Source organism: Mobula birostris, chromosome 6, assembly GCF_030028105.1.
Source record: "Mobula birostris isolate sMobBir1 chromosome 6, sMobBir1.hap1, whole genome shotgun sequence".
NCBI lineage: Eukaryota > Metazoa > Chordata > Chondrichthyes > Myliobatiformes > Myliobatidae > Mobula > Mobula birostris.
The window spans coordinates 147838844-147865902 of record NC_092375.1 but is presented as its reverse complement, the minus strand read 5'-3'; the positions used below and the strand labels follow the sequence as shown (position 1 = coordinate 147865902).

The 27059-nt window shown below is 39.5% G+C and overlaps 1 protein-coding gene across 2 annotated transcripts in view; it reads right to left on the bottom strand.

Annotated features, from left to right (window-relative positions):
- Positions 1 to 27059, bottom strand: part of armc8 (armadillo repeat containing 8) — a 132839-nt gene that overhangs the window by 31050 nt on the left and 74730 nt on the right. For both annotated transcript variants that reach the window (XM_072261584.1, XM_072261585.1), the window contains exons 15-18: positions 23470 to 23556; positions 22784 to 22876; positions 8870 to 9019; positions 3509 to 3604 (exon numbers count right to left, since the gene is read on the bottom strand). In XM_072261584.1, the coding sequence (XP_072117685.1) occupies positions 3509 to 3604; positions 8870 to 9019; positions 22784 to 22876; positions 23470 to 23556 (426 nt within the window). The remainder of the gene's footprint in view (positions 1 to 3508; positions 3605 to 8869; positions 9020 to 22783; positions 22877 to 23469; positions 23557 to 27059) is intronic.

The window sequence follows — 27059 nt, the reverse complement described above, 5'->3', positions numbered from 1 at the left end:
AGATGAGAAGGGGAAATTGATATTGGGTGATAAGGAAATGGCTGAGGCATTGAACGACTATTTTGTGTCGGTCTTCACGGTGGAGAACACATCCAATATGCCAAAGAAGGATGTTATGGACGAAATGGGAGGTGAGGACCTCGATAAAATCACTCTCACTAAAGAGATAGTGATGAGCAAACTAGAGGGCCTGGAGATAGATAAGTGCCCTGGTCCTGATGGGATGCATCCCAGGGTGCTAAGGGAATTGGTGGAAGTTATCGTAGACACATTGGTAATCATTTACCAAAATTCTCTAAACTCTGGGCAGGTCCCGGCAGATTGGAAGACAGCAAATGTCATGCCACTTTTTAAAAAAGGACAAAAGACGGGCAACTGCAGGCCAGTTAGCTTAACATCTGTAGTCGGGAAAATGCCTGAAGCTGTCATTAAGCAAAACATTTAGAAAGGAGTAGTTCCATTAGACAGACACAGCATGGATTCAGAAAGGGCAGGTCCTGTTTGACAAATTTTCTGGAGATATATTGAGTGCAGTGGATAGAGGGGAACAGGTGGATGTCGTATACTTGGATTTCCAGAAGGCGTTTGATAAGGTGCCGCACAAGAGACTTATAAATAAAATACAGATGCATGGAGTTGGAAGAAGTGTATTGGCATGGATAGTGGATTGGTTAACCAATAGAAGTTGTTTCTCCGGTTGGCAGTCAGTGGTGAGTGGGGTGCCAGAGGGATTGGTGCTGGGCCCGCAGTTGTTTGCAATTTACACTGATGATTTGGAAAAGGGAACTAAGTGCAGCGCAGCAAAATTTGCTGATGACACTAAACTGAGTGGAAAAGCAAATTGTACAGAGGATGTGGAGAGTCTGCAGAGGGATATAGGGATATAGATAGGTTAAGTGAGTGGGCCAAGGTCTGGCAGATGGAATACAACGTCGGTAAATGCAAGATCATCCACTTTGGAAGGGATAATAGAAGAGCAGATTATTATTTAAATGGCGAAAGATTGCAGCATGCTGTTGCGCAGAGGGACTTGGGAGTACTTGTTCATGAATCACAAAACAGGTTATTAAGAAGGCAAACGGAATGTTGGCCTTCATTGCTAGAGGGATTGAATTCAAGAGCAGGGAGGTCATGCTGCAACTATACAGGGTACTGGTGAGGCTGCACCTGGAGTACTGTGTGCAGTTCTGGTCTCCATACTTGAGGAAGAATGTACTGGCTTTGGAGGCAGTGCAGAGGAGGTTCACCAGGTTGATTCCAGGGATGAACGGGTTGACCTATGAGGAGAGACTGAGTCACCTGGGACTGTAATCTCTGGAGTTCAGAAGAATGAGAGGGGATCTTATAGAAACATACAAAATTTTAAAAGGGATAGATAAGACAGAAGTAGGAAAATTGTTTCCATTGGTAGGTGAGACTAGAACTAGGGGACATTGCCTCAAGATTCAAGGGAGTAGATTTAGGATGGAGATGAGGAGAAACTGTTTTTCCCAGACAGTGGTGAATCTGTGGAATTCTCTGCCCAGGGAAGTAGTTGAGGCTTCTTCACTAAATATATTTAAGAAACAGTTAGATAGATTTTTACATAGTAAGGGAATTAAGGATTATGGAGAAAAGGCAGGTAGATGGAGCTGAGTTTATGGACAGATCAGCCATGATCTTATAGAATGGCAGGGCAGGCTCGATGGGCCAGATGGCCTACTCCTGCTCCTATTTCTTATGTTCTTAAAGTAAAATAAATGCCTTGTCAACAGATTTAGAGTTCTATTAGCTGTGAGTTTACGGGGGAAAAAAAGCAAAGTTGTACAAGTCAAATGGGATATGGTTTTGAAATAAACTATAGACATCAAAAAATCCAAGTCAAGATAATATTAGAAACTATTTTGTCCAGATTTTAAATGATATAGGGGACAAGAAAAATGGAAACAATCTGATCAGTGATATTCCTGAGACAGAGAGCAATCTTATGCTCGGAATAAAAATGTTGGTAAAGCCACTATCAAACAAAAGGCAAAATATGGATGCCAGGTTTTAGATACAAGTTCTGAATAAGTATTTTCAGGCAGGAAAAGAAGAGGAAAGAATTAAATGTTCTTTCAGCAAAAGTTTCAACACATGCCAAAATGGCTGAAGACCAAATGATGTTGACAGCTGGCTAAGGTAGATGAAAGGAAGGGGGGAAGACCTTAAGATCAAGATCAAAAGAATAATGTGCTGAAAATACATATATTTCAGAACATCAAATGTTGTACCAGTGTATGTAAGATACAGGGTTCCCCCCCCACCCCCCGTCCTACACAACTGCATTAGTAGCTTGAATATACAAATTTGCTTTTAAAAATGATGGAATATTGAAGGCTGAAACTTGTGATGATATGAAAAAAACACTTCATTTAATACTAATATTAAATTCCATATTAATAAAGGAAAGAAATCTAAAGCACGCATGCAACAAAGCAGCAGACTTTGAAGATTGAGCATATGTACAGCAGACTGAGTCAATGGGGAATACGCTGGTACTATTACAGAAACTGAGTTAGAGGCAAAATGTTTTAATTGCAGGAATAACATGACTTTTTTTAAGTTTAATTCAGAGACTTAACAGATTTCAGACAATCAAGAAGAAGAGTATTACTGACAGCAGTTTCTACATTCGCTGATGTGGATGACAGAAATTGCTGCAAAAAGAATGCACCAATAAATATAAAAAATACACAAAATGCACAACTGTAACCCTCTTGGAATAATGTGTAGAAAAAAAGGTGGTCGTGCTCTTGTCTTCAAGTTATAAATCCTAGGTTTAAGTTCTATTCCACAGAATTTCTACTAAGTTTTAAATGAACATTTCATTGCAATGAGGAGATGCTGCAATATTAGAAGTATGACTGTTCAGACAAGGGATTACCTTGCCTGCTCTTTCATGCGTACATAATAGATCAAAGGCATTATTTTGGAGGGCAGCAGAATTATCTTATACCTCTAACAAAATCACAAGCAAATCACTAACTCCTTCTTAAGTTGCCTCCATAACCTAAGGTTATTTATTCTCTTTCTTTCAAATGGACTTATTTTAATTTGGTTTTGTTAGGAAATGAGACTTGTTATCCTTACCTAGCGTAACTCTGGAACAGTTATCTATTTCTCAGCCTCTGAACATAACTCACAAAGCATTTAGTCGTCTAGTCATCATGACAACACAGCTTAAGGATAATTTGGATAGATAATACATGCAGGGCTTGCTGGTAATGCCCATATCACAAGAGATAATAAATTTTAAAAAGATCTAAAATAAGATTTTAAATTAAAATCTAGTCAAATGTTTTGGAATTGCTATTTCATCTTATGAAATGATATAAAGGTCAAATGTACTATGCTTATAAATTTAAAGTACATAAAATTGAATATAATATCGAAGTTATTGAAGGATATTCGACATTGAACACATAAATAATTATGACTAAACAAACTTCAACATCCTTATTGAAATGGCCTTCAAAAACAAACTTACTTGTTCTTTAACTTCAATATTATGCTCCCCTTCAAGAATGAGAGTGACTGCTTGCATTATCTGTTTTCCATGAGTACTCATTATCTGGTCTATATGCTGGCAATAAAACAGAAGCATATTATACGGAATATTCTGAGAGTATTAGTGCGCAAACTTCACTTCTAAAACTAATTACTTAGTCCAGAAACTCTAAGCTAAAAACATGTAACAATTCAATTAACTTGATGACATTAAAGCTGCAGCAGTTACTGGTACACCCCAAGGACCGACTTTTAATCAAAGCTATTGCTCATACAAACATTTGTACATATAACTGTTAACAGAAATTAGCTATCTTCCAACACAACAGATGCCAGAAACCAAGGAACTAATTTGGGGCTCTGAGATATGGGCTGCCATGCCCAAGTAACCTGCACACTTTGTTTCCATGTAGACAACACACCTTTAAGTTCCTCCTCTATTTCCTGCTGCTAATCATCCACCTCCCTTTCCTCAGTCACTCAACTGTAGGTGTGAAAAGGGCTGTGCTCTCATGATAGAGAAAACACCACACATTTTGATACCCGTTTGCCAAATACTACAGATCTTTTCCAGAGTATTACAAGCAGCAAAAATATTATTTTAGCTGTCCAATTGACTGCTCAACTGCATTTTTGTATCAGAACTTTTCAACTTTATGCACGTTGTCCACATGTACACAAGTTGCAGTCTGGCATTGTGAATGAAGTCATAAGCAGATCACTCTTAAACTCAGAAACCAACCTTTGATTTTGGATGGTAATTCAAATGCAGATTGTATGGAAAACAAGTGCTGAATAAAGATCTTGTGACTGCTGCCTAACACTCAAGTACAACTTTGCAAGAAAAAGTCTGTGAACCCTTTGCAATTACCTGGTTTTCTGCATTGATTACTCAGAAAATGTGGTAAGGCTGAGGATGGAGCTGTTGATATACAAGTTGATGCACTGTGTAGTGAGACTGTAACGATGAACAGGCAGATGAGATCAAAACTGCAGTCAGTGGGATGAGGTGGAGTATAACATTGGGGCAAAATCGAAAAGAGTAGTGAATACAGGACTAAAGGTGTTAGATTTGAATACACAGTATATGGAAGTATACGTAACAAGATAGATAATTTTGTACTGCAGTTAGAGATTAATGTTGTGGGCATCAATAAGACGTGGCTGAAAGAACATCATAGTTGGGAGCTGAACATCTAAGAATACACTTTGTATCGAAAGGACAAGCAGGTAGGCATAGGGGATGGCTCTGTTGGTTAAAAAATGAAATCAGATCCTTAGAAAGAGACGACATAGGTTTAGATGATGTAGAATTCTTCTGGGTAGAGCTAAGAAACTGCAAGGGTAAAAAGATCCTGATGGGAGTTATATACAGTCCTTTGGACAGTAACCAGAATGTGGGATATAAATTTCCACGGGAAATAGAAAAGGCATGTAATAAAGGCAATGTTATGGTAGTCACGGGGATTTCAATACGCAGTTAGATTTGGAAAATCAGATTGGTGCTGGATCCCAATAGAGGGAATTTGTAGAAAGCCTCCAAGATGGCTTCTTCAGAGTAGCTTGTGGTTGACCCTACGAAGGAAAGGCAATTCTGAACTGGGTGTTGTGTAATGACCAGATTCGATTAGGGAAGATTAGGGTAATGGAACCCTTGGGGGAGCAGTGATCATAATGTGATAGAATTAACCCTGCATTAAGGGATACAGAAGCATTGGAGAGGAGCTGGCCAGAATTGACTGGAAGAGGACACTAGCAGGACGACAGCAGAACAGCAATGGCTGGAGCTTTTGGAGGCAATTCGGATGACATAGGATAGATATATTCCATTGATGAAGAAACATTACAAGAGGAGGATGAATCAACTGCATAAAAGCCGAAAAGCAAGAAAGAGCATATAATATAACAAAAGCTACTGGGAATTTACAGGAATTGAAAGCTTTTAAAAATCAACAGAAGACAACTAAAATAAAACCCATAAGGAAATAACATTATGAAATACGAAGGTAAGCTGGCCAAAAATATCAAAGAGAATATCAAAAAAAACTTCAGATATATAAAGAGAAAAATAAAGGCGAGAGTGGATATTGGACCACTGGAAAATGATGCTGGAGAGGTAGTAATTGTGAAAAAGAAACAGCAGACAAAATTAATGAGTATTTTACATTAGTCTTCACCGTGGAAGACACTAGCAGTATGCTAGAAATAAGAGTGTGTCAGGCGGCAGAAGTGAGAGTAGTTGTTATTACTAAGGAGAAGGTGCTTGGGAAGCTGAAAGGTCTGAAGGTAGACAAGTCAGCTGAATCCAGGGTTCTGAAAGAGAAATTGTAGCTGAAGAGATTATATAGGCATTAGTAATGATCTTTCAAGAATAACTGGATTCTAGAAATGGTTCTAGAGGACTGGAAAATTGCATGTATCACCCCACTCTTTAAGAAGGGAAGGAGGCAGAAGAAAGAAAATTATAGGCCAGTTAGCCTGACTTCAGTGGTTGGGAAGATATTGGACTCCATTATTAAGGATGAGGTTTCGGGGTACTTTCAAGTGCATCAAACTTTAAAACTCCTCCCTTGGAGGGTCAGACACCCTGAGCCAATAGGCTGGTCCTGGACTTATTTCCATCTGGCATAATTTACATATTATTATTTAATTATTTATGGTTTTATATTGCTATATTTATACTCTATTCTTGGTTGGTGCAACTGTAACGAAACCCAATTTCTCTCGGGATCAATTAAGTATGACTATGATAAAGTAGGCCAAAGTCAGTGTGGTTTCCTTGAGGAGAAATCTTGCCTGACAAATAGGTTGGAATTCTTTGAGGAAGTAACAGCCAGGAAAGACAAAGGAGTCAGTGGATGTTGTGTACTTAGATTTTCAGAAGGCTTTTGACAAGGTGCCCAACATGAGGCTGCTTAACAAGAGCTCATGGCATTACAGAGAAGGTACTAGCATGGATAGAAGATTGGCTGAATGGCAGAAGGCAAAGAGTTGGAATAAATGGGGCCTATTCTGGTTGGCTGTCGGTGACTAGTGGTGTTCTTCAGGGATCGGTATTAGGACTGCCTCTTTTCACATTATATGTCAACAATTGTTTTGTGGCCAAGACTGCGGATGATATAAAGATAGGTGTAGGGGCAGGTAGAGTTGAGGAAACAGGATGTCTGTAAAAGGAATTGGACAGATTGGAGAATGGGTGAAGAACTGGCAGATGGAATATAGTGCAGGGAAGTATATGGCCATGCACTTTGGTAGAAGGAATACAGACTTAAACTATTTTCTAAACAGGGAGAAAATTGAAAACTCAGAGATGCAAAGGTACTTGGGAGTCCTTGTACGGGAATCCCTAAAGGTTAACTTGCAGTTTGAGTCGGTGTTATGGAAGACAAATGCAATGATAGCCTTCATATCAAGAGGATTAGAATATAAGCGCATGGATGTCATGCTTAGGCTTTATAGGGTATTGGTCAAAGCATACATTGGAGTACTGTGAGCAGTTTTGGGCCCCTTATCGAAGAAAAGGTGTACCGGCATTGGAGAAAGTAGAGAAGAGGTTCACAAGAATGATTTCAGGAATTAAAGGGTTAACATATGAGGAGTGTTTGATGGCTCTGGGGTTGTACTTACCGGAGAGTAGAGGAATGAGGGGGCATCTCATTGAAACCTATTGAATATTGAAAGACCTAGATCGAGTAGATGTGGATTTCACACAGTGAGTGAGTCTAGGACCATAGAAACAGCCTCAGAATAGAGGGACATCCATTTAGAACAGAGATGAGAAGGAATTTCTTCAGCCAGAGTGTGGTAAATCTGTGGAATTCATTGCTATGGACAGCTGTGGAGGCCAGTTCATTGAGTATATTTAAAGCAGAGAGTGATAGGCTCTTAGTTAGCCAGGGCATTAAAAGTTATGGGAAAAGGCAGGAAAATGGGTTTGAGAAGGATAATAAATTAGCCATGATGGAATGGCACAGCAGACTCAATGGGCTATGGCCTAATTCTGCTCCATTGTCTCATGGTTTTACAGTATTTAATAATAAAGCAATACTGACTACTGTGCATTGATTTCGTTACCAAGTTGGCACACCAAGGTAAGTTAAGCCTGTAAAGTTCCTCTTCTTGAAAGGCAAACAAATTGTATTAAGAGACCATTTCATCAGATTATCATAAGATGAAAGGGGGAAGTTTACAACATGCTAGCGTGTGTTCTTAGAGAAAAAAACAATTCTTGAAGAGGCTGACAAGGCAGAGATAGTCAATAGGAAAAAATGGATGGATAATTACTTGAAATACAACACAAAAACATACCAGAAAGGATACTGAAAGGAGATTACAGTTGGTAATCCCAACTGAAGATCACAGAACTAATGGACTGCCGTCCATTCTCTTATACATAACTTCTACATAATGATTCTATTATAAAGTTTCAAAAGTTATTTTTATGAATAGAAATTATAACAATTTCTGCACAATGTAAAGACCACAGATAATTCACTATTATGCAGAGAAATGGGAGAGAATTGTTTATGCAATACCTGAATGAGTTAAAAATCCAATTTTACATGGATGCCACCAAACACAGTTGCAATATCATTTTTTCTGCACAATAATAGAAACATCACGTTGTGCAGAATGGATTATTAGATTGCAACTTTTCCCTCACAATTCCGCAAAAGAGCTTCAGCTATGTTGATGGGAAAGGTATAGAATCACAATCAAATTATTTTCTAACTCCTTGCAATTCCATAATACAAGCGAAAGTCATAGAAAAATAATTGAAAGCTCATTCTCTTATCTGAGACAATGTGTGACACAACAAAAGAGAGTGTAGCAAAGAAGAATAGAAAAATTGCAGAAAGTCATTTCTAGTGAAATTATATATATAGTACAGATTTAAAATTATTGCACATATTGAACCATGAATCTACTGAAATAAAAATATAGGATTCCTTTAGAAACTAAATAACAGCTACAAACACATGCCTTTCTATAAATGCACAAAAATAATGTCATGGGACCTTTGCAAGCAAACTTATACACACATCATGTGCCATTTGCAAAGAATGAATTTGTAAACTTGATAACATGGTATACAAAACAGAAGAAAAACAAGAGGCCCATTAATGAATGTGTCACTAACCATGTGCTGAAATCTAACAACCACTACTATTATTCAGTGATTAATTACAGCATCTTTTACTTTCTACAACAATCTAAATTTGCCCATTTAAACCGATGGGTTTTTAAAGTGTGCCTCATTTAGTTAGCTTAAAACTAGAAATAAACAAAGATTGGTAACAATATTTAAGTATATATATATATATATATTCAAATTACATACAGGTCTAGTTGATAAGAGATTCCTGAGGAGCCCCAGAGTCTTCATTAGTACATTCACATCAGAATCTGAGAGCAATCTGAAGAGTTGTTCTGTACTCAGCCCTCGCAAAATGTCTGTCTTTATCTTCTGGTCAGCTTGAAAAGCCATATTCTAAAAAGATTAAATTGGATGATTTAATTAGGATCCTGATTTGACTTGTTGATAGAATAATATGCAGTATCATAAATGTCAAGATTAGTTAATTGTGAAAACTGGCCATTGATAAATCTACTTTTATAGTTGAAGATCCATTGACTTGTGTAGACATTAAAGATGGCATTGTTCAAAAACAACAATAAGGCTCATGAAATACATATTTCTTCATCAGTTTTAAGAACAAAGTTCAACTGTGTAAATCCTAAGTAAATAATACAAATTAAAATATATATAACACTACTATTTTCAGACCTTGCATTATTTAACAGGAATATAAATTAATAAATATATTAATATATTTGGATTGTACTATTAAAATATGAATTGTTGTTTCATGTCTTACAGAAAAATGCAGTTGGAAGATTTACTTGCATTAACAAATTATTTTCTGTATTCACTTCTTTATAGTTGGAAGATGAGAGCAAATCAGCTAAAAGACCAAACCAAATGCACGAACAGAAATGTAAAGCCAGTGTCATGAATCCTATCACCTTATTCTACTACATCAGAAAGAACTCATTTTTAACACTCTTGCTGAAAATTATAGTACCCCAGCCAAAGGGATTGGCCACAGCTATTAAATTAGAATGTCTGTTAATCAATCCCTTGGCCGCAAGTAGTTACTGCATCCATAATCACCAAGACTGGATTTATTACACTTAACTTCAGCATTCAGATCACTGACGTACAATGGTGAAGAGCTCAAACCTGATTTCTGTGGCATCCCATAAAACACAGGCTCCTGCCCCAGAAAAAGTCTGCTTATTCTTCCTATTTTCTGTCTGCTAACTAATAGTCTGTCCCTGTCATGATGTTCCCCCCCCCGCATCTCATGTGCTTTTATTTCATATAATAATCTCTGTGGAACCTGAGGCCTTCTCGAATACTAATATACCACATTTACTGGCTTCCCGTTATCTATTCTGCTAGCAGCAACGTCAAAAACTTTAACATATAATTTCTTTTATAGATACATACTGACTATGGCATTAATATTTAAAATTTCTAAATGCTCTATTTCTTTGTGCATAATAATTGCATCTGGTGTTTTCTATACTACTAAAGTCAAATTAATTTGTACGTTGGTGTTCGTTCTCTCTCTCTCTCTCACTCTCTATCACCCCTCACCCCTTTTTAATTAGTGAAATTATATGTGCTACCTTCCAATCGATAGGAACCATTCTGGACTCTGTGGAATCTTGGACAATAACCACCTGTGCATTTATTATTCCTATAATTTTGAAGTTTTTAAAAATTCATCTTTTGGTCCTATTAATACCTCAATACTAATTTAATAGAACACAGAACCGTGCAGCAGAGAAACAGACCCCCTGTGTACTGCCCTCCATTTTGGGTCGAGACCCTTAATCAGAACTGGGAAAGAGAACAAGTAATACATTTGCAGGAGATACCCTACATTAAAAATAGAAGTACAACTAAAAACAATTCATCAAATCTGTTTATTCATTAGATTTGAACAATAAAATCATTTTGATCACTTTGCACTAAAATGGACTTTATTGTTCTATTTGTTTTTCCTTGTAAAAATTTGTATAATTTATATTTTTCTTGTGAAACCTGTTGTCTGTGAAGCTGTTGCAAGTTAAGCTTTTCATGGCACCTGTGCATACATGTAGAACATAAGACATAGGAGCAGAATTAGGCCATTTGGCCCATTGAGTCTGCTGTGCCCTTCAACCATGGCTGATCTGATTTACCCTTCCTCAGCCCCATTCCCTGGCCTTCGCCCCGCAACCTTTGATGCCATGTCCAATCAAGAATCTATCAAGCTCTACCTTAAATACACCCAACGACCTGGTCTCCACAGCTGCCTATGGTAACAAATTCCAAAAATTCACCACCCTATGGCTAAAGTAATTTCTCCGCATCTCTTGTTTAAAATGGACACCCCTCTAAACTGAGGATGTGCTAGACTCCCCCACCATGGGAAACATCCTTTCCATATCTACTCTGTCAGGGCCTTTCTACATTTGAAGGGTTTTAATGAGGTCCCCACTCATCTTTCTAAATTCCAACAGCCAAACATTCCTCATATGATAATCCTTTCATTCCCAGAATCATCCTTCTGACCTCCTCTGAATCCTCTCCAATGCCAGGACATTTTTTCTTAGATGAAAAGCCCAAAACTGTTCACGATACTCAAGGTGAGGCCTCACCAGTGCCTTATAAAGTCTCAGCTTCACATCCCTGCCCTTGTATTCTAGACCTCTTGAAATTAATGCTAACACTGCATTTGCCTTCCTCGTCACTGACTCTACCGGCAGGTTAACCTTTAGGGTGTTATGCACAAGGACTCCCAAGTCCCTTTGCATCTCAGATTTTTGGATTTTCTCCCCATTTAGAAAATAGTCTGCACGTTTATTTCTACTACACAAGTGCATGACCATGTATTTTCCAACATTGTACTTCATTTGTCACTTTCTTTCCAATTCTCCTAATCTGTCCAAGTCCTTCTGCAGCCTACCTGTTTCCTCAACACTACTTGCCCCTCCACCAATCTTCATATCATCTGCAAACTTGGCAACAAAGCCACCTATTCCATCATCTAAATAATTGATGTACAGCATAAAAAGCAGTCCCTGCAGAACACCACTAGGCACTGGCAGCCAACCAGAAAAGGATCCTTTTATTCCCACTCGCTGCCTCCAACCAATCTCTCCCTCTCTCCATCTTGTTTTATGGCGGTTGGCACCCAGCTTAATGGTGCATTACTGCCACCTTCTGCTCCAGAGTGTGCAATAGCCTTACACAAATCCCTTCACCCAATCACACACCCACACATAACCTAACCTACACTTTATCCTCCCATCTTTGGCCATCCTAGTACATTATTCCTGTTTATCCGTCATATTCTATAAAAAACCCCTGTACCCCTTAAGAAAGCTAAAAATACCCTAACTTGTGCTCTCTCACCCTTGCCCAGCAACCCTTTTAATGTGAATTCCTGCACTCTCAGTTCCCTTAGTTTAGTTCTCATCATCTCTCTCTGTATCCCATACATCCTGCAACTCAGAACTACATATTCTACTGACTCCTCTTCCTGACATTCCTCACACAATTCTGTCTATCATTTTCAATGTTTTGTTTAATGCACAGTGCCCCAGCCTTAACCTAGTCCACACAGTTTCCTCTCTTCTGTATCCACTACCTACCCTAGTACCTGCAACACTTTTTTGTATTTGATATAAATGCCTCCCTTTCTCCTCCCTGTCCCATCTTTCTTGCCATATTTGGTTGATTTTTCCCCAGATTACGCACTTAACCTCTGCTTTACTGATACTACTGTGCATTTCTATATTTTCTTTCTTTAATGTCCTCTTTGCCAACTCACCCACTCTCCCCTTTACCCATGTGCTGGAACCCGTAGAAATTTCACCTGACCTCCCTGATTTGCAATTCTTGTGACTATCTGAAGGACTTCATAAAGTACATCTTGCCGACTGTTTGAGTGAAAAGACCTTAAACTTGCTGGAACTGAGGATGAATCTGAGCATATCAACGCTTTCACTCGTCTAGCTTTCTCCACCCATTGCAACACAACCAGCACTGCTAGCATCTCCACTGTATACACTAACTTATTAGATGTTCTTCTGCAGATTCCAATTTCGTTTGCTGGTACAGCCACCCCAAACCCTGCCTCCAACCAATCAGCCAATGCTCTAATCATGCCAGTAACTTTCCTGTAATACCATGGAACTTTAATTTGGTAAGCAACCTCACGTTTAGCACCTTGTCAAAGGCTTTCTGAAAGTCCAAATATACAACACCCTCTGCTCCTATCTATCCTACTTGTAATCTCCTCAAAGAATTCTAACAGTTTGTCAGGAAAGATTTTCCCTCAAAGGAACCATGCTGACTTTGTCCCATCTTGTCCTGTGCCACCAACTACTCTATCACCTCATCCTTAACAGTGACTCCAACATCTTCCCAACCACTGAAGTCAGGCCAACCGGTCTATAATTTCCATTCTGTTGCCTTCCCCTTTTCTTAAAGAGTGGACTGACATTTGCAGTTTTCCAGTCCTCTGGCTACACGTCAGAGTCCAATGATTTTTGAAAGATTATTACTAATGCCTCCACAATCTCTACCACTACCTCTTTCAGAAACCCAGGGTGCAGTTCATCTGGGCCAAGTGACTTATGTACCCTTAGGTCTTTCAGCTTTTGAGCACCTTCTTCCTTGTAATAGTAATGGCACTCACTTCACTTCCCTCACACCCTTCACCATCTGGTACATTGCTTACGCACTTACCATCTCCTTATCCCCCGTTATTTCTCCTGCCTCATTTTATAGTGGTCCTATCTATACCCACTCTCATCTCTCTTTCATTTTTTACATAATTGAAAAAGGTTTTACTATCCGCTTTGATATTGTTTGCTAGCTTGCTTTCACATTTCATCTTTTCCTTCCTAATGATTCTGTTAGTTGCTCTCTGTAGGTTTTTAAAAGCTTCCCAATCCTCTATCTTCCTGCTAACTTTTGCTTTGCTGCATGCCCTCCCTTTTGCTTTTACATTAAGTTTGACTTCCCTTGTCAGCCACAGTTGTACTATTTTGCCATTTGAGTATTTCCTCAGTTTTGGAATACACATGTCCTGCACCTTCCTCATTTTTCCCAGAACTCAGAATCAGAATCAGGTTTATAATCACCAGCATGTGATGGGAAATTTGTTGACCTAGCTGCAGCAGTTCAATGCAATACATAATCTAGCAGAGAGAGAAAAAAAATCATAATAAATAAAACATATTAATAAATAAACAAGTAAATCAATTATGTATATTGAATAGATTATTAAAAATGTGCAAAAACAGAAATACTGTATATTGAAAAAGTGAGGTAATGTCTAAAGCTTCAAAGTCCATTTAGGAATCAGATGGCAGAGGGGAACAAGTTGTTCCTGAATCTCTGAGTGCGTGCCTTCAGGCTTCTGTATCTCCTATCTGATGGTAACAGTGAGAAAAGTGCATGCCCTGGGTGCTGGAGGTCTTTAATAATGGATGCTGCCTTTCTGAGACACTGCTTCCTAAAGATGTCCTGGGTACTTTGTAGGCTAGTGCCCAAAATGGAGCTGACTAGATTTACAACCTTCTGCAGCTTCTTTCGGTCCTGTGCAGTAGCCCCTCCATACCAGACAGTGATGCAGCTTGTCAGAATGCTCTCCACAATACAACTATATAAGTTTTTGAGCGTATTTGTTGACATGCCAAATCTCTTCAAACTCCTAATAAAGTATAGCCACTGTCTTGCCTTCTTTACAACTACATCAATATGTTGGGACCAGGTTAGATCCTCAGAGATCTTGACACCCAGGAACTTGAAACTGCTCACTCTCTCCACTCCTGATCCCTCTATGAGGACTGGTATGTGTTCCTTCGTCTTACCCTTCCTGAAGTCCGCCATCAGCTCTTTCGTCTTACTGACGTTGAGTGCCAGGTTGTTGCTGCGGCACTATTCCACTAGTTGGCATATCTCACTCCTGTACGCCCTCTCGTCACCACCTGAGATTCTACCAACAATGGTTGTATCATTAGCAAATTTGTAGATGGTATTTCAGCTATGCCTAGCCACACAGTCATGTGCATAGAGAGTACAGCAGTGGGCTAAGCACACACCCCTGAGGTGCACCAGTGTTGATTGTCAGCGAACGATGATATGGTGATATATATTATCACCAATCCGCATAGACTGTGGTCTTCCGGTTAGGAAGTCGAGGATCCAATTACAGAGGCCCAGGTTCTGCAACTTCTCAATCAGGATTATGGGAATGATGGTATTAAATGCTGAGCTATAGTCAATGAACAGCATCCTGACATAGGTATTTGTGTTGTCTAGGTGGTGTAAACCTGTGTGAAGAGCCATGGAGATTGTGTCTGCCGTTGACCTATTGTGACAGTAGGCAAATTGCAATGGGTCCAGGTCCTTGCTGAGGCAGGAGTTCAATCTAGTCAAAAACAACCTCTCAAAGCATCTCATCACTGTCGATGTGAGTGCTACCGGGTTATAGTGCCATTTCTGCTCTGCTGTCATCCCTGCCAGCATCTCCTTCCAATTTACTTTGGCCATCTCCTCAGTGGAGTGATTTCCTTTATTCCACTGAAATACTACTACATCAGACTTTACTTTTGCCATATCAAATTTCAAGTTGAACTCAATCATATTGTGATCACTGCCTTTTAAGGGTTCTTTAACCTCAACCTCCCTAATTACCTCCAGTTCATTACATAACACCCAATCCAGTATAGCTGATCCTCTAGTAGGATCAGTGACAAACTGCTCTTAAAAGCTATCTCATAGGTATTCAACAACTTCACTCTCGAGATCCATTACCAACCTGGTTTTCCCAATCGACCTGCATGTTAAAATCTCCCATGACTATCATAACATTGCCCTTTTGACACGACTTTACTATTTTCCATTGTAAACAGTTTGAGCATCTGACAATAAACCTGACTTTCACTCTGCTAACTATTCATTAAAAGAACTAAACATGTCAGTTGGTAGCTGGATGAGGCAAAAAAAGTGGGTTTTAGTATCTGTACAAAACATAGGGCAAAAATCTAAGCTAACTCATCAGCACAGCACTGAAGGAGAACTACAATGTCGGGGGTACAGCATCTTGAATGACTTATTGTTTGCTCACTCCGTGCAGAAGCTCTCAAGGCAAAGTAAAAGAATTATCCCTGGTATCCCATTCAGTATTAGTGCTTCGATCAACAGCAGTAAAGCAAATTATTGGGTCATTATCACACTGACATTTGTGGAAGCTTCTTGTGCACAAATTGCCTTGTTTTCTACAACAGAAGCAATCAAATATATCTGTGACTCAGGATGGTGATTGATTTGCTTCTTCCTTCTCAGATGCTCTAAGCATGCCATTCAATTGTATCATAACCATTACGTTCAGATTGAGACCAGATAGATCACCCAGCTCCAACCTAGGAACTGAATTCAGATGCAGCACATTCACAAAGCCCGGTAGAACTTTAAGTCTTCCTCATGAATAGCTGGAGACTAGTATCTAAAGTGGAAAACTTTGACCATAGTGGTATTTTGTGCATTCTTCATGAATTTATGGGCCCCTTCTGGTGCTTCAGTTTTCTCCTCCATCCCAAAAACATGTGGGTTAGAAGATTAATTGACCACTGTAAATTGCCCCTCATGTGCAGGTGAGTTGTACAATCTTGGGTGAGTTATAGGATCATTTAAAAAGGAAGGAACTTTACAACTATGTTCAACCAGAAGTGTTGAATGGATGGTTCAACACAGCTTTCTGTGAAATGTCCACTATCAAAGAAGCCAGCCAACTACTTTCACACTATTTTATGTCAAGAACTGGCTGAGAGCATTGGAGACGGGAGAGGCTATGAAACTAGAAAACATCTCAACTGGATTTTTTTTTTTAAGACCTGCTCTCTACCTGACAAAGGGGAAAGTTGTCCAGTGTGCACTGCTCACAAAACCAAGACAAATCCATTTTAGCAAATTAGAACCAAAATCAGTCAACTCTCTGTCGTCAGCAATGTGATGGAAGATGCTATCACATGCCATTTACTCAGCAATAATCTGCCAAACATAGACCAAGGAGTTGAATTCTGAAGGTGAAGCAAGGATCTCTGCCTTTTTACACAAGGCAGCAGTTAATAAAGCGTGGTATCATGAGGCCCTGATGACTCTGAAGTAAAAAACGGTTACTATGAAAAACACTGCAGTGGCTGAAGTCATATCTTGCACAAAGGAAGATGGTTGTGAATTGTTTGAAGTCAGTCGTCCCAACCTCAGGACATCACTATAGGAGTTCTTCAGGGCAGAGTCCTAACCTCAATCATTATCAACTCAAGTGTACAAATGTTCATTAATATTTAATTATATACACAAGTTCTCAAAAGATGATACATTCCATGTCTGTATGCAGTACAAACAACATACAGGAAAGTGGAAATAACATTTGCACAACAGAATTTCTAGGCTCTGACTAATTCCAAAAAAAAGAGAGAATGTAACCAGCTGGTAATGACATGCCTTGCATCACTATTGCTTAGTTCTCCACTGTCAACACCCAGGTATCACCATGGACGTGAATCTCAACTGAATGTTGAGATTTGTCAGCAGATTTGTCAGGCAAGATTTAAGGGGAAATCTTGCCTGACAAATGTGCTGGAATTCCTTGAGGAAATAACAGGCAGGATCGACAAAGGAGAGTCAGCGGTTGATGTTTACTTGGATTTTCAGGAAGTCTTTGATAAGGTGCTGTACGTGAGGGTGCTTAACCAGGCAAGAGCCCATGGAATTGCAGGAAAGATACCAGCATGGATAGAAGATTGGCTGACCGGCAGGAGGCAAAGAGTGGTAATAATGAGGGCCTCTTCTGGCTGGCTGCCAGTGACTAGTGGTGTTCTGTAGAGGTCAGTGTTGGGACCGCTCCTTTTCATGTTACGCAGTATGTTAATGATTTGGATAACAGAATTAATGACTTGGTGGCCATGTTTGCAGACAATACAAAGATAGGTGGAGGTGCAGGTAGTGTTGTGAAAGTGGAGAGTCTGCAGAATGACTTAGGTTGGGAGAATGGGCAAATAAGTGGCAGTGGAATATAGCTTAGGGAAGTGTATAGTCGTGCACTTTGGAGAAGGAATGAAGCGTAGACTTTGTTGAAAAAAATTCAAAACTCAGAAGTGAAAAAGGTCTTGGGAGCCAAATCAAATCATTTAGTTCTAATTCAAGCTATACGTAGATACATCTGAACAAGACAGCATTCCTTTGGGGCCAAGGTGCAAATATTCAAAAACACTGAGTAACAAATTAAAGAAGCATATTCACTTGAGAAAAAGACGTAGTCCAAGACCCTGTCCAGCGATCAGTGGTAATGTTCCAGCAGTGTACCATCGCCTGTCATTCCACCACTCGAACATGGAAGGATAGCACTGATGGGAGAGGCCCGGCCCCAGCTGAGCTCGGACACCACACTGCAGCGCTTCTGCATCCCCTTTCACAGGGGCACAATTGACAGCATCCTGACTGGCTGCATCCCTGCATGGTATGGGAACTGTACCTCCCTTAATCGCAGGACTCTGCAGAGAGTGGCGCAGACAGCCCAGAGCATCTGTAGTTGTAAACTTCCCATGATTTAGGACATTTACAAGGACAGGTGTGTAAAAAGGGCCTGTAGGATCATTGGAGACCCAAGCCATCCTAACCACAATCTATTCCAGCTGCTACCATCCAGGATGCGGTACCACAGCATAAAAGCCAGGACCAACAGGCTCTGGGGCAGCTTCTTCCACCAGGCCATCTGACTGATTAACTCACACTGACTTGAGTGTACTCTAAATTACATTGACTGTTCTATTTATTATAAATTACTATGATTGCACATTGCACATTTAGATAGAGACGTAACATAAAGATTTTTACTCCCCATGTATGTGAAGGATGTAAGAAATAAAGTCAATTCAATTCACCTGGTCTGCAGCAGCAGGCAAGCCCGAGGCTTGTGACCTAGTCACCACTACAGCCGAGGCTACATAGCTCCCATGTTGACTGTCTACCAGATGACATGAATTTATACGATCACTGTCCAACAGCCTTAAGACCACAAGTGAAATGTCTGAGACAATCTCCCATGGTTATACTGCACCAACTTCGATGGTTCTGAGTAGCAGGCAGCAACACGTTCTTGTAGCCAGGTCAGCTCTTCTGTACCCAAACCAGCTCCATCAACGTCCCAGCAGGCTCCTCCGCCACCCTGGCTCCACCGCCGATGCCAATCCAGCTACTCTGATCAACGAGCAGCACATTAGTGCAGTAGCCCTGCAGCATCCAATGTTCTTGGAGTAGAATTGTCTTTAGATTGTAATAAAGACAAACTTTACAAAGAAAACAAACACCTTTGGTTGGCCCCCGAGAGGCCACTGCATTTGCAGTGCCACCATCTTACTGGAAGATGACCGTGTTTCTCTGGGAAGAAGGTGCAAAGGAATCAGTGGTAAGGAAGGCAGAAAGAACTTTAGCTTTCATTTTGAGATGACTAGAATACAAGAGCAAGGATGTAATGCTGAAGCTTTAAAAAGCACTTGGGGTATTATAAAAACACAAACACGAGGAAATCTGCAGATGCTGGAAATTCAAGCAACACACACAAAATGCTGGCGGAACGCAGCAGGCCAGACAGCATCCATAGGAAGAAGCACAGTCGACGTTTTGGGCCAAGACCCTTCGTCAGGACTAACTGAAGGAAGAGCTAGTAAGAGATTTGAAAGTGGGAGGGGGAGATCCAAAATGACAGGAGGAGACAGGAGGGGGAGGGATCTGGAAAGCTGATTGGAAAAAGGGATACAAGGCTGGAGAAGGGAGAGAATCATGGGACGGGAGGCCTAGGGAAAAGGATGGGGGAGGGGAGCAGCAGAGGAAGATGGAGAGCAGGCAAGGAGCTATTGTGAAAGGGACAGAGAGAGAAAAGAGAGAGAAAAAAGGGGAAAAATAGGTAGATAGATAAATAGATAAATAAATAAGGGATGGGGTAAGAAGGGGAGGAGGGGCATTAACGGAAGTTAGAGAAGTCAGTGTTCATGCCATCAGGTTGGAGGATACCCAGACGGAATATAAGGTGTTGTTCCTCCAACCTGAGTGTGGCGTCATCTTGACAAGTAGAGGAGGCCATGGATAGACATGTCAGAATGGGAATGAGACATGGAATTAAAATGTGTGGCCACTGGGAGATCCTGCTTTCTCCAGCGGACAGAGCGTAGGTGTTCAGCGAAACGGTCTCCCAGTTTGCGTCTGGTCTCATGTCGCACCGGGAGTACCGGACGCAGTATATTACACCAGCCGACTCACAGCTGAAGCGTCACCTCACCTGGAAGGACTGTCTGGGGCCCTGAAGGGAGGAAGTGTAAGGGCATGTGTAGCACTTGTTCCGCTTACAAGGATAAGTGCCGGGAGGGAGGTCAGTGGGAAGGGATCGGGGGGGGGGGGGGGTGTAGAAAATGGACAAGGGAGTCGCGTAGAGAGCGATCTCTGCAGAAAGCCGGGGGGGGGGAGGGGGAGAGATGTGCTTGGTGGTGGGATCCCGTTGGAGGTGGCGGAAGTTACGGAGAATTATATGTTGGACCCAGAGGCTGGTGGGGTGGTAGGTGAAGACAAGGGGAACCCTATTCCTAGTGGGGTGGCGGGAGGATGGGGTGAGAGCAGATGTACGTGAAATGGGAGAGATGTATTTTAGAGCAGAGTTGATGGTGGAGGAAGAGAAGCCCCTTTCTTTAAAAAAGGAAGACATCTCCTTTGTCCTAGAATGAAAGGCCTCATCCTGACAGCAGATGCGGCGGAGACGGAGGAGTTGCAAGAAGGGGGTGGCTATCTATTTATCTGTTTGTTTGTTTATTTATTTATTTATTAGTTTTTCCTTTTTTTTTCCTTTTTTTCTGTCCCTCTTACAATAACTCCTTGCCTGCTCTCCATCTTCCTCCGGCGCTCCTCTCCCCTTTCTTTCTCCCTAGGCCTCCTGTCCCATGATCCTCTCCCTTCTCCAGCCTTCTATCCCTTTTGCCAATCAACTTTCCAGCTCGCAGCTCCATTCCTCCCCCTCCTATCTCCTCCTATCATTTCGGATCTTCCCCTCCCCCTCCCACTTTCAAATCTCTTACTATCTCTTCTTTCAGTTAGTCCTGAAGAAGGGTCTCGGCCCGAAATGTCGACCGTACTTCTTCCTATGGATGTTGTCTGGCCTGCTGCGTTCCACCAGCATTTTGTGTGTGGGGTATTATAAGTAGTTTTGGGCCCCTTATCTAAGAAAAGATGTGCTCGCATTGGAGAGGGTCCAGAGGAAGTTCATGAGAATTTATCCAGGAATGAAAAGGTTAAAGTATGAAGAAGATTTGATGGCTCTGGTCTGTACTTACCAGAGTTTAGAAAAATGAGGGGTAATTTCATTGAAATCTCTTGAATATTGAAAGGCCTAGACTGAGTGGGTGTTTCCGATAGTGGGTGAGTCTTGCACCACACGGAACACCCTCAGAACAGAGGAACATTCATTTAGAACAGAGATGAGGAAGGATTTCTTTAGCCAGAGGGTACTGAATCTGTGGAATTCATTTCCACAGAAGGCTTTGGAGGCAAACTCATTGAGTTATCTAAAGCAAAGACTGATAGTTTTGTGATTGGTCAGGGCACCAGGGCAGGAGAATGGGGTTGAAAGGACTATTAAATCAGCCATATCAGCCATGATGAATAGCACAGTAGACTCGATGGGTTAAATGGCCTAACTCTGTTGCTATTTCTTATGGTCTCAGTATTAATATCATAAGTCAGAGGCTATTGAACCTGTAATAAGTGACATCCAAAAGCATTCAGAGGAACTACAAGACTGATTGTCAATGCCTTAATGCAATCGGCCTGGATAGCACACCTCCAATAACAGCACCCAGAAACCTGCATACCCCACACATTATTCACCTCCATTGGAGACCATTCCTACAAGATGCAATGCAGCCACTTACTTAGACTGCCCTGACCGTTGACCCTAATTCCATGTCTATTAGCTGTGAGGATAAAGACAATAAATGTATCTTGGGGCACCCCACTCACTACAGTGAATTCCAAGTGAAATGTTACTCAAAGTTACAGCAAATTAATTGTTAGAACAACCCAGTACTTTGAGATTATAAGTATTAATGATAAAAGTCACAATAAAAAATTCAGATTTCAATTTAGGAATCAGATGGATTTGCCATCTGAAGCACCAGCACTTGTTCCAATTAAGTGTCCCAGAATTACATGCTCCTACTATAGGAGTAAGGTATTATGGAAGATTCAGGAGGCCTTGTTACTCTGCTGAATGACTGATCGCAATCTGACTAGAATCCATCAGAGATGTACTGGGATTGATTACTAAGATCCTATATCAAGTCAGACCCCATTGATTTCAATGGGGATTCTAGACAAAGGGAAAGGCAACATTTCTGAATCTTAATTTTCTAAGTGAGTTTCTGTACCTTTAATTACTTTCTTAAAATTGTATTTCATCTAGTTATTTACTTCAATTTTAATAGTTGAGTACTTCATATGTAAAAATTGTAGTTAAATTCAATGATAGATTTGACAGAATTCAACATTTAACCCACAGTTCATCTTTTGTCTGGACCTTTGGATTTCATTGCCTGAGTCTCAGTTGTTTGGACTTCATTTCCAACTCAAAAGATGAGCAGTATTGTTCTCTGTATTCAACTCTGAGCAGTGGGGAGTTGGGGTAGTAGTTGGTGATGGTATAAATGAAACCACAGGCAGCTTTAACATGTAAGGTGTCTATTCCAGCATGATCAAGTGTTTTCTGACTTTTAAAAGTTGTCCTCTTTACGTACAGTGAGACTTCAAAAGAAAAATTTGCCTCATCTTGAAATAATCTGAAACATTGTCCATCACAAACCGTTACAATAGAAGAACATTTTTACAGCCTTTTACTCAGAGGCACCCTTACATAATTCATACAGTGCAGAGACTGAATATGCATCTGCATCTATGGGATTTTACAAATATATTGCAGAGGTATAGCTATGTAACACATCTAAATGAAGCCATAAGGCTCTTTGATGAAGGTGATTACAATGGTAGACATGAAAACTCTAGCATCATGTATAATATCCATGAGTTGTTTATTAATACTAAGTAATGTGAATTTTCATACCATGATTTACCACGTGAACTTACCATTAATGCCCAAATTCCATTTACTCTGAGGGCTGGATTTTCACTCTGAGTCAAGTTGCATAACAGCTCCACGGCACCCGATTCCAAAATTGGCTGTAACATACAACATTACACAGTATTTTTCAAAAATATTTTAATGGATTTTTCTAACTTTCCTATTCTCAAATGGTCTAATCAGAATTTCCAAAGTTATCAAATTTTAATAAAATCACATTCAACATATTTAACTGTTGAAAATAATTCTGTCCCCTACTCAGGGCAACTCAAAAATTCAGTGTAAATGAAATCTAGTTCAGAAATGCCAAGTTCTGATAATGGACACAATTAAGAGACATATTTTCTCACAACTAAATGAGCCTCACCTTGAACATCAATATTTCAATACCCAAGCTACACATTATTTCAGCTCACTTGTTATTCTCACTTATTCTGTTTTATCACAAAAGATGTGTTTATTTGAATTTTATAATGGAACAATCAGAAAATATAGCGGGGTTGTAATTTGTAATAAAATACAATTCTGAATATTGAAATTATAAATTAGATGAAGTTAATGTTAAAATTTGGCTTGTCAAATGCCAGTGCGCTTCTAAACGTCTTTAATGACGAATGCCAAGCACAAAGGCTAACAAATCATCATTGCTAAGTTAAAATCCCAAATACCCTGTAACTTGCTAAAGACTAACCTCTTTGCTTGGGGAAAACTCAAGGAGAAGATTGCATAGTGTTGAGGACGCCACTACAAGGACCTCGTCGGGTGCATTTTGTAATAACTGAAAGATAAAATGATAACAACCAAGATACTTTGACTTTGCATTTACCAAGTTATTTTAGCACAACAAAACATTACTTTGTAAACTGTTGTTGTATTTTCCGCCTTTTCACCATAGATACACTTCAGAACTACCTCACTAGGTGCCTAGGGATATTCTGTTTTAGTGAAGACTGATTTATGAATGTTATTCTTTCTTCCCAGAAAATTTTATTTTAGAAACTTAAAATATCTTCTAACCTAGGCCTGAGTAATTAGTGAATCAAATGAAATAAAACAATCCATGAACTATGAAAAACATTAAAAGCTAATAATTTCTTGAGCGGTGGCAATATACTTTTGGATGACAACAAGCCAAAAGATCAAAATTACAACTACCAAATCTGTGACACGATAGGCTAGACAAAATTAATCAATGTAAATCCCCTTTAATAAATAAGGAAAATAAAATATAATATAATTCCAATCAAGACAAAGGGGGGAAAGACACAAAATCTTCATCTATTATGTGAAGAATAGTCCATTTCCAGGTTCCTCTGGTAAAGTCTTGGTAATCTCATATCCTTGAAGCTGAGCAAAAATCCATCTTTAAACAGATTCATTCCTGAGGAATGACATGAACCATCAGCACTAAGAGGCAGAAGACTTTAAAAAATCAACTGATCAAACATGCTGATTCTTTGGCAGAGATATTAATGCTAATTAGTGCCAAATTGGACATAGTTCCAATATTTTTGCTCTTACAAGGTTCTAGGAAGTTAGTTATGTTGAGCTAAAGTTATTTCTTTAACAATATGAAGATATAAATTTTACTCAGTTTTGCTTCAAAGCGTCATAACAGGTGCATTCTACATACTTAATTTAGGACAATTATAAGCAACAGATATAAAATTGCTTTACCACCTTGTTACTGCAAGATTTACCACCCTGTAACTTCTTTAGTAAGTGAACTGTTTTCTGTCAGTTTTAGCTCATTTCAAGCACTTAACGGCTTGAATTAACAGAATTGAATAATGCATCACTCTTTTGAGAAATTACTTTAGTTAGACTGCACTTGGAACATTGCACATCGTTCCAGTTGCCCCATTATACGAAGAACATGGAGACTGGTGAGGGTGCAGATCAAGTTTACGAGAATGCTCCCTGGATTAGAGGGTGTCAGCTATAAGAAAAGGGTGACAAACAAGTTTGTTTTCCCTAAAGCTTCAGAAGCTGAGGGAAGACCTGATAGAGGTTAGGTCAGAATCTTTATCCCAGGATACAAATGTCAAACAGTAGAGGACATGCTTTTAAGGTTGGGGCGAAGGGGGTAAATTTAAAGGCAATGTGAGGGGCAAGTTTTTTTTTAAAGCAGAGTGCGCTAGGTGTCTGTAATTGGTCGTAGTAGAAACAGGCAGTTTGATGGAATTTCAGAGGATGTTAAGACAAACACATGAATATGAAGGGAATGGAAGGATATGCATGACACATGGGGGTGTAAATTGGCATCAAGATCAGCAAAACAAATAGCCTGTTTACAGCTGTACTGTTCTACATCAATATCTATTACTGCCGACATGACGTTTTATTGTAAACATAGAGTCTGAAAAATATTAGACAAAATGAAAATTAGTTCTCAATTAGAACATTTTAATTCACTATTTTTTCCCACAATTGGCAAAGATCCGTCTGACACACACTTGTGTCACTATTGAAGCGTATGTTAGTGCAGGTTGAAACTCTCCAGTCCATTACCCTTAGAACTTGACTGGTGCTGAACCACAGAAAATCCACGTCTCAGAAATTGCCTCGTTTCACCTTCCACTGAGCAGCAGAACTGTTCTTTATTAGTAGAGATATTTCCCAGGTCAAGTAAGGATTCCAAGAACTGTCAGTAACCCAAAGATTTCCTAAATCAGAATTACTGTTGACTGAGATTGCATGAGTTGCACTAGTATGTTAATTAGTTCCAGATCAGTCCAAAATGTTAATAATTTTAGACCATAGAACTAATTAATTAGTAAAGACCAACACTCCAAATTCAAAACCGTCCAGACCACAGAGTGAGTGACCCAGATCACTCAGTCAGGACGATTCAGTATTGCTGTTTAAAGGACCGCTCTAAATATTTACTGAAAATTTAGTCAGCTCTATCTTGGATATTAGCCTACAAAATACTCATGACATCTTCAGGGAGCAGTGTCTCAGAAAGGCAGCGTCCATTATTAAGGACCTCCAGCACCCAGGGCATGCCCTTTTCTCACTGTTACCATCAGGTAGGAGATACAGAAGCCTGAAGGCGCACACTCAGCGATTCAGGAACAGCTTCTTCCCCTCTGCCATCCGATTCCGAAATGGACATGGAACCCTTGAACACCTCACTTTTTTAAGTATATAGTATTTCTGTTTTTTGCATGATTTTTAATCTATTCAATATATGTATACAGTAATTGATTTACTTATTTGTTGTTATTATTTTTTTCTTCTATATTATGCATTGAACTGCTGCTGCTAAGTTAACAAATTTCACCTCACATGCTGGTGTTAATAAACCTGATTCTGATTCTGATAATTGTTCACAGTTGCTACCAGCACAAGAACATCAGTCAGTGAATTTAATGACACTGAATTTTTAGTTGCAACGATATCAAAACTGCTAGGACTTGACTCCAAACTAACGGCTCAGGTCCACATATGCACAGCAATATTCTGAAACAATCATTAGTGACTGTGCAAGATAAATACAACCAACACAGATTAGTGACTGCCACGAATATCAACTACAATACACCATTCTTGCCATTTAACTGAAAAAAACAAAGCTAAGCTAACTGAATGACATGTAACCTAGCTTTAACAGCACAATAGGTCAATAACATTAATAAACTATCTCTCTAGCTCAGAAAAGCTAATCACAAATCTTAACTATTCCGTTGGTCTTTAATGTTAATGATATTTATTGTTATGTTGTGTCAAACTTTACATTGACATATGTAAAATGATTACAAAATTCACTACAATCTGTGCCTGCTATTTATTGGTCTGCTCGGAGAATTGTTCAATCTGATTGGCTGATCAGTCTGATTGATGATTTAATTACTCATGGATATCACATTGGGCCAGTTTGTGTTTACTATATCCTAACAGAAACACTTTGCAATTCATCTTATCCCTGGTTCCTAAGACTCCACTGTTCAATGCACAACAGACACGCTAAAAGTTCAGATGACATTTTATTCCAAATCAGAATCAGGTATGTATTGAAATTTGTTGTTTTGCGGCAGCAGTACATTGTGATACATAATAATAAAAACTATAAATTACAGTAAGTATATATTAAAAAAAGAAAATTAAAGTAGTGCTAAAAGAGAGGGAAAAATTACTAAGGTAGCTTTCATGGGTTCATTGTCTATTGATCTCCTACTCTGCAAATAGATTCACCACCAAGCTCAACAGAAAAGGATGAGATGCACTGAGTTATAGGGATTCTGTAAAATAACATCTATTTTTTCAGAATTCCAGCTT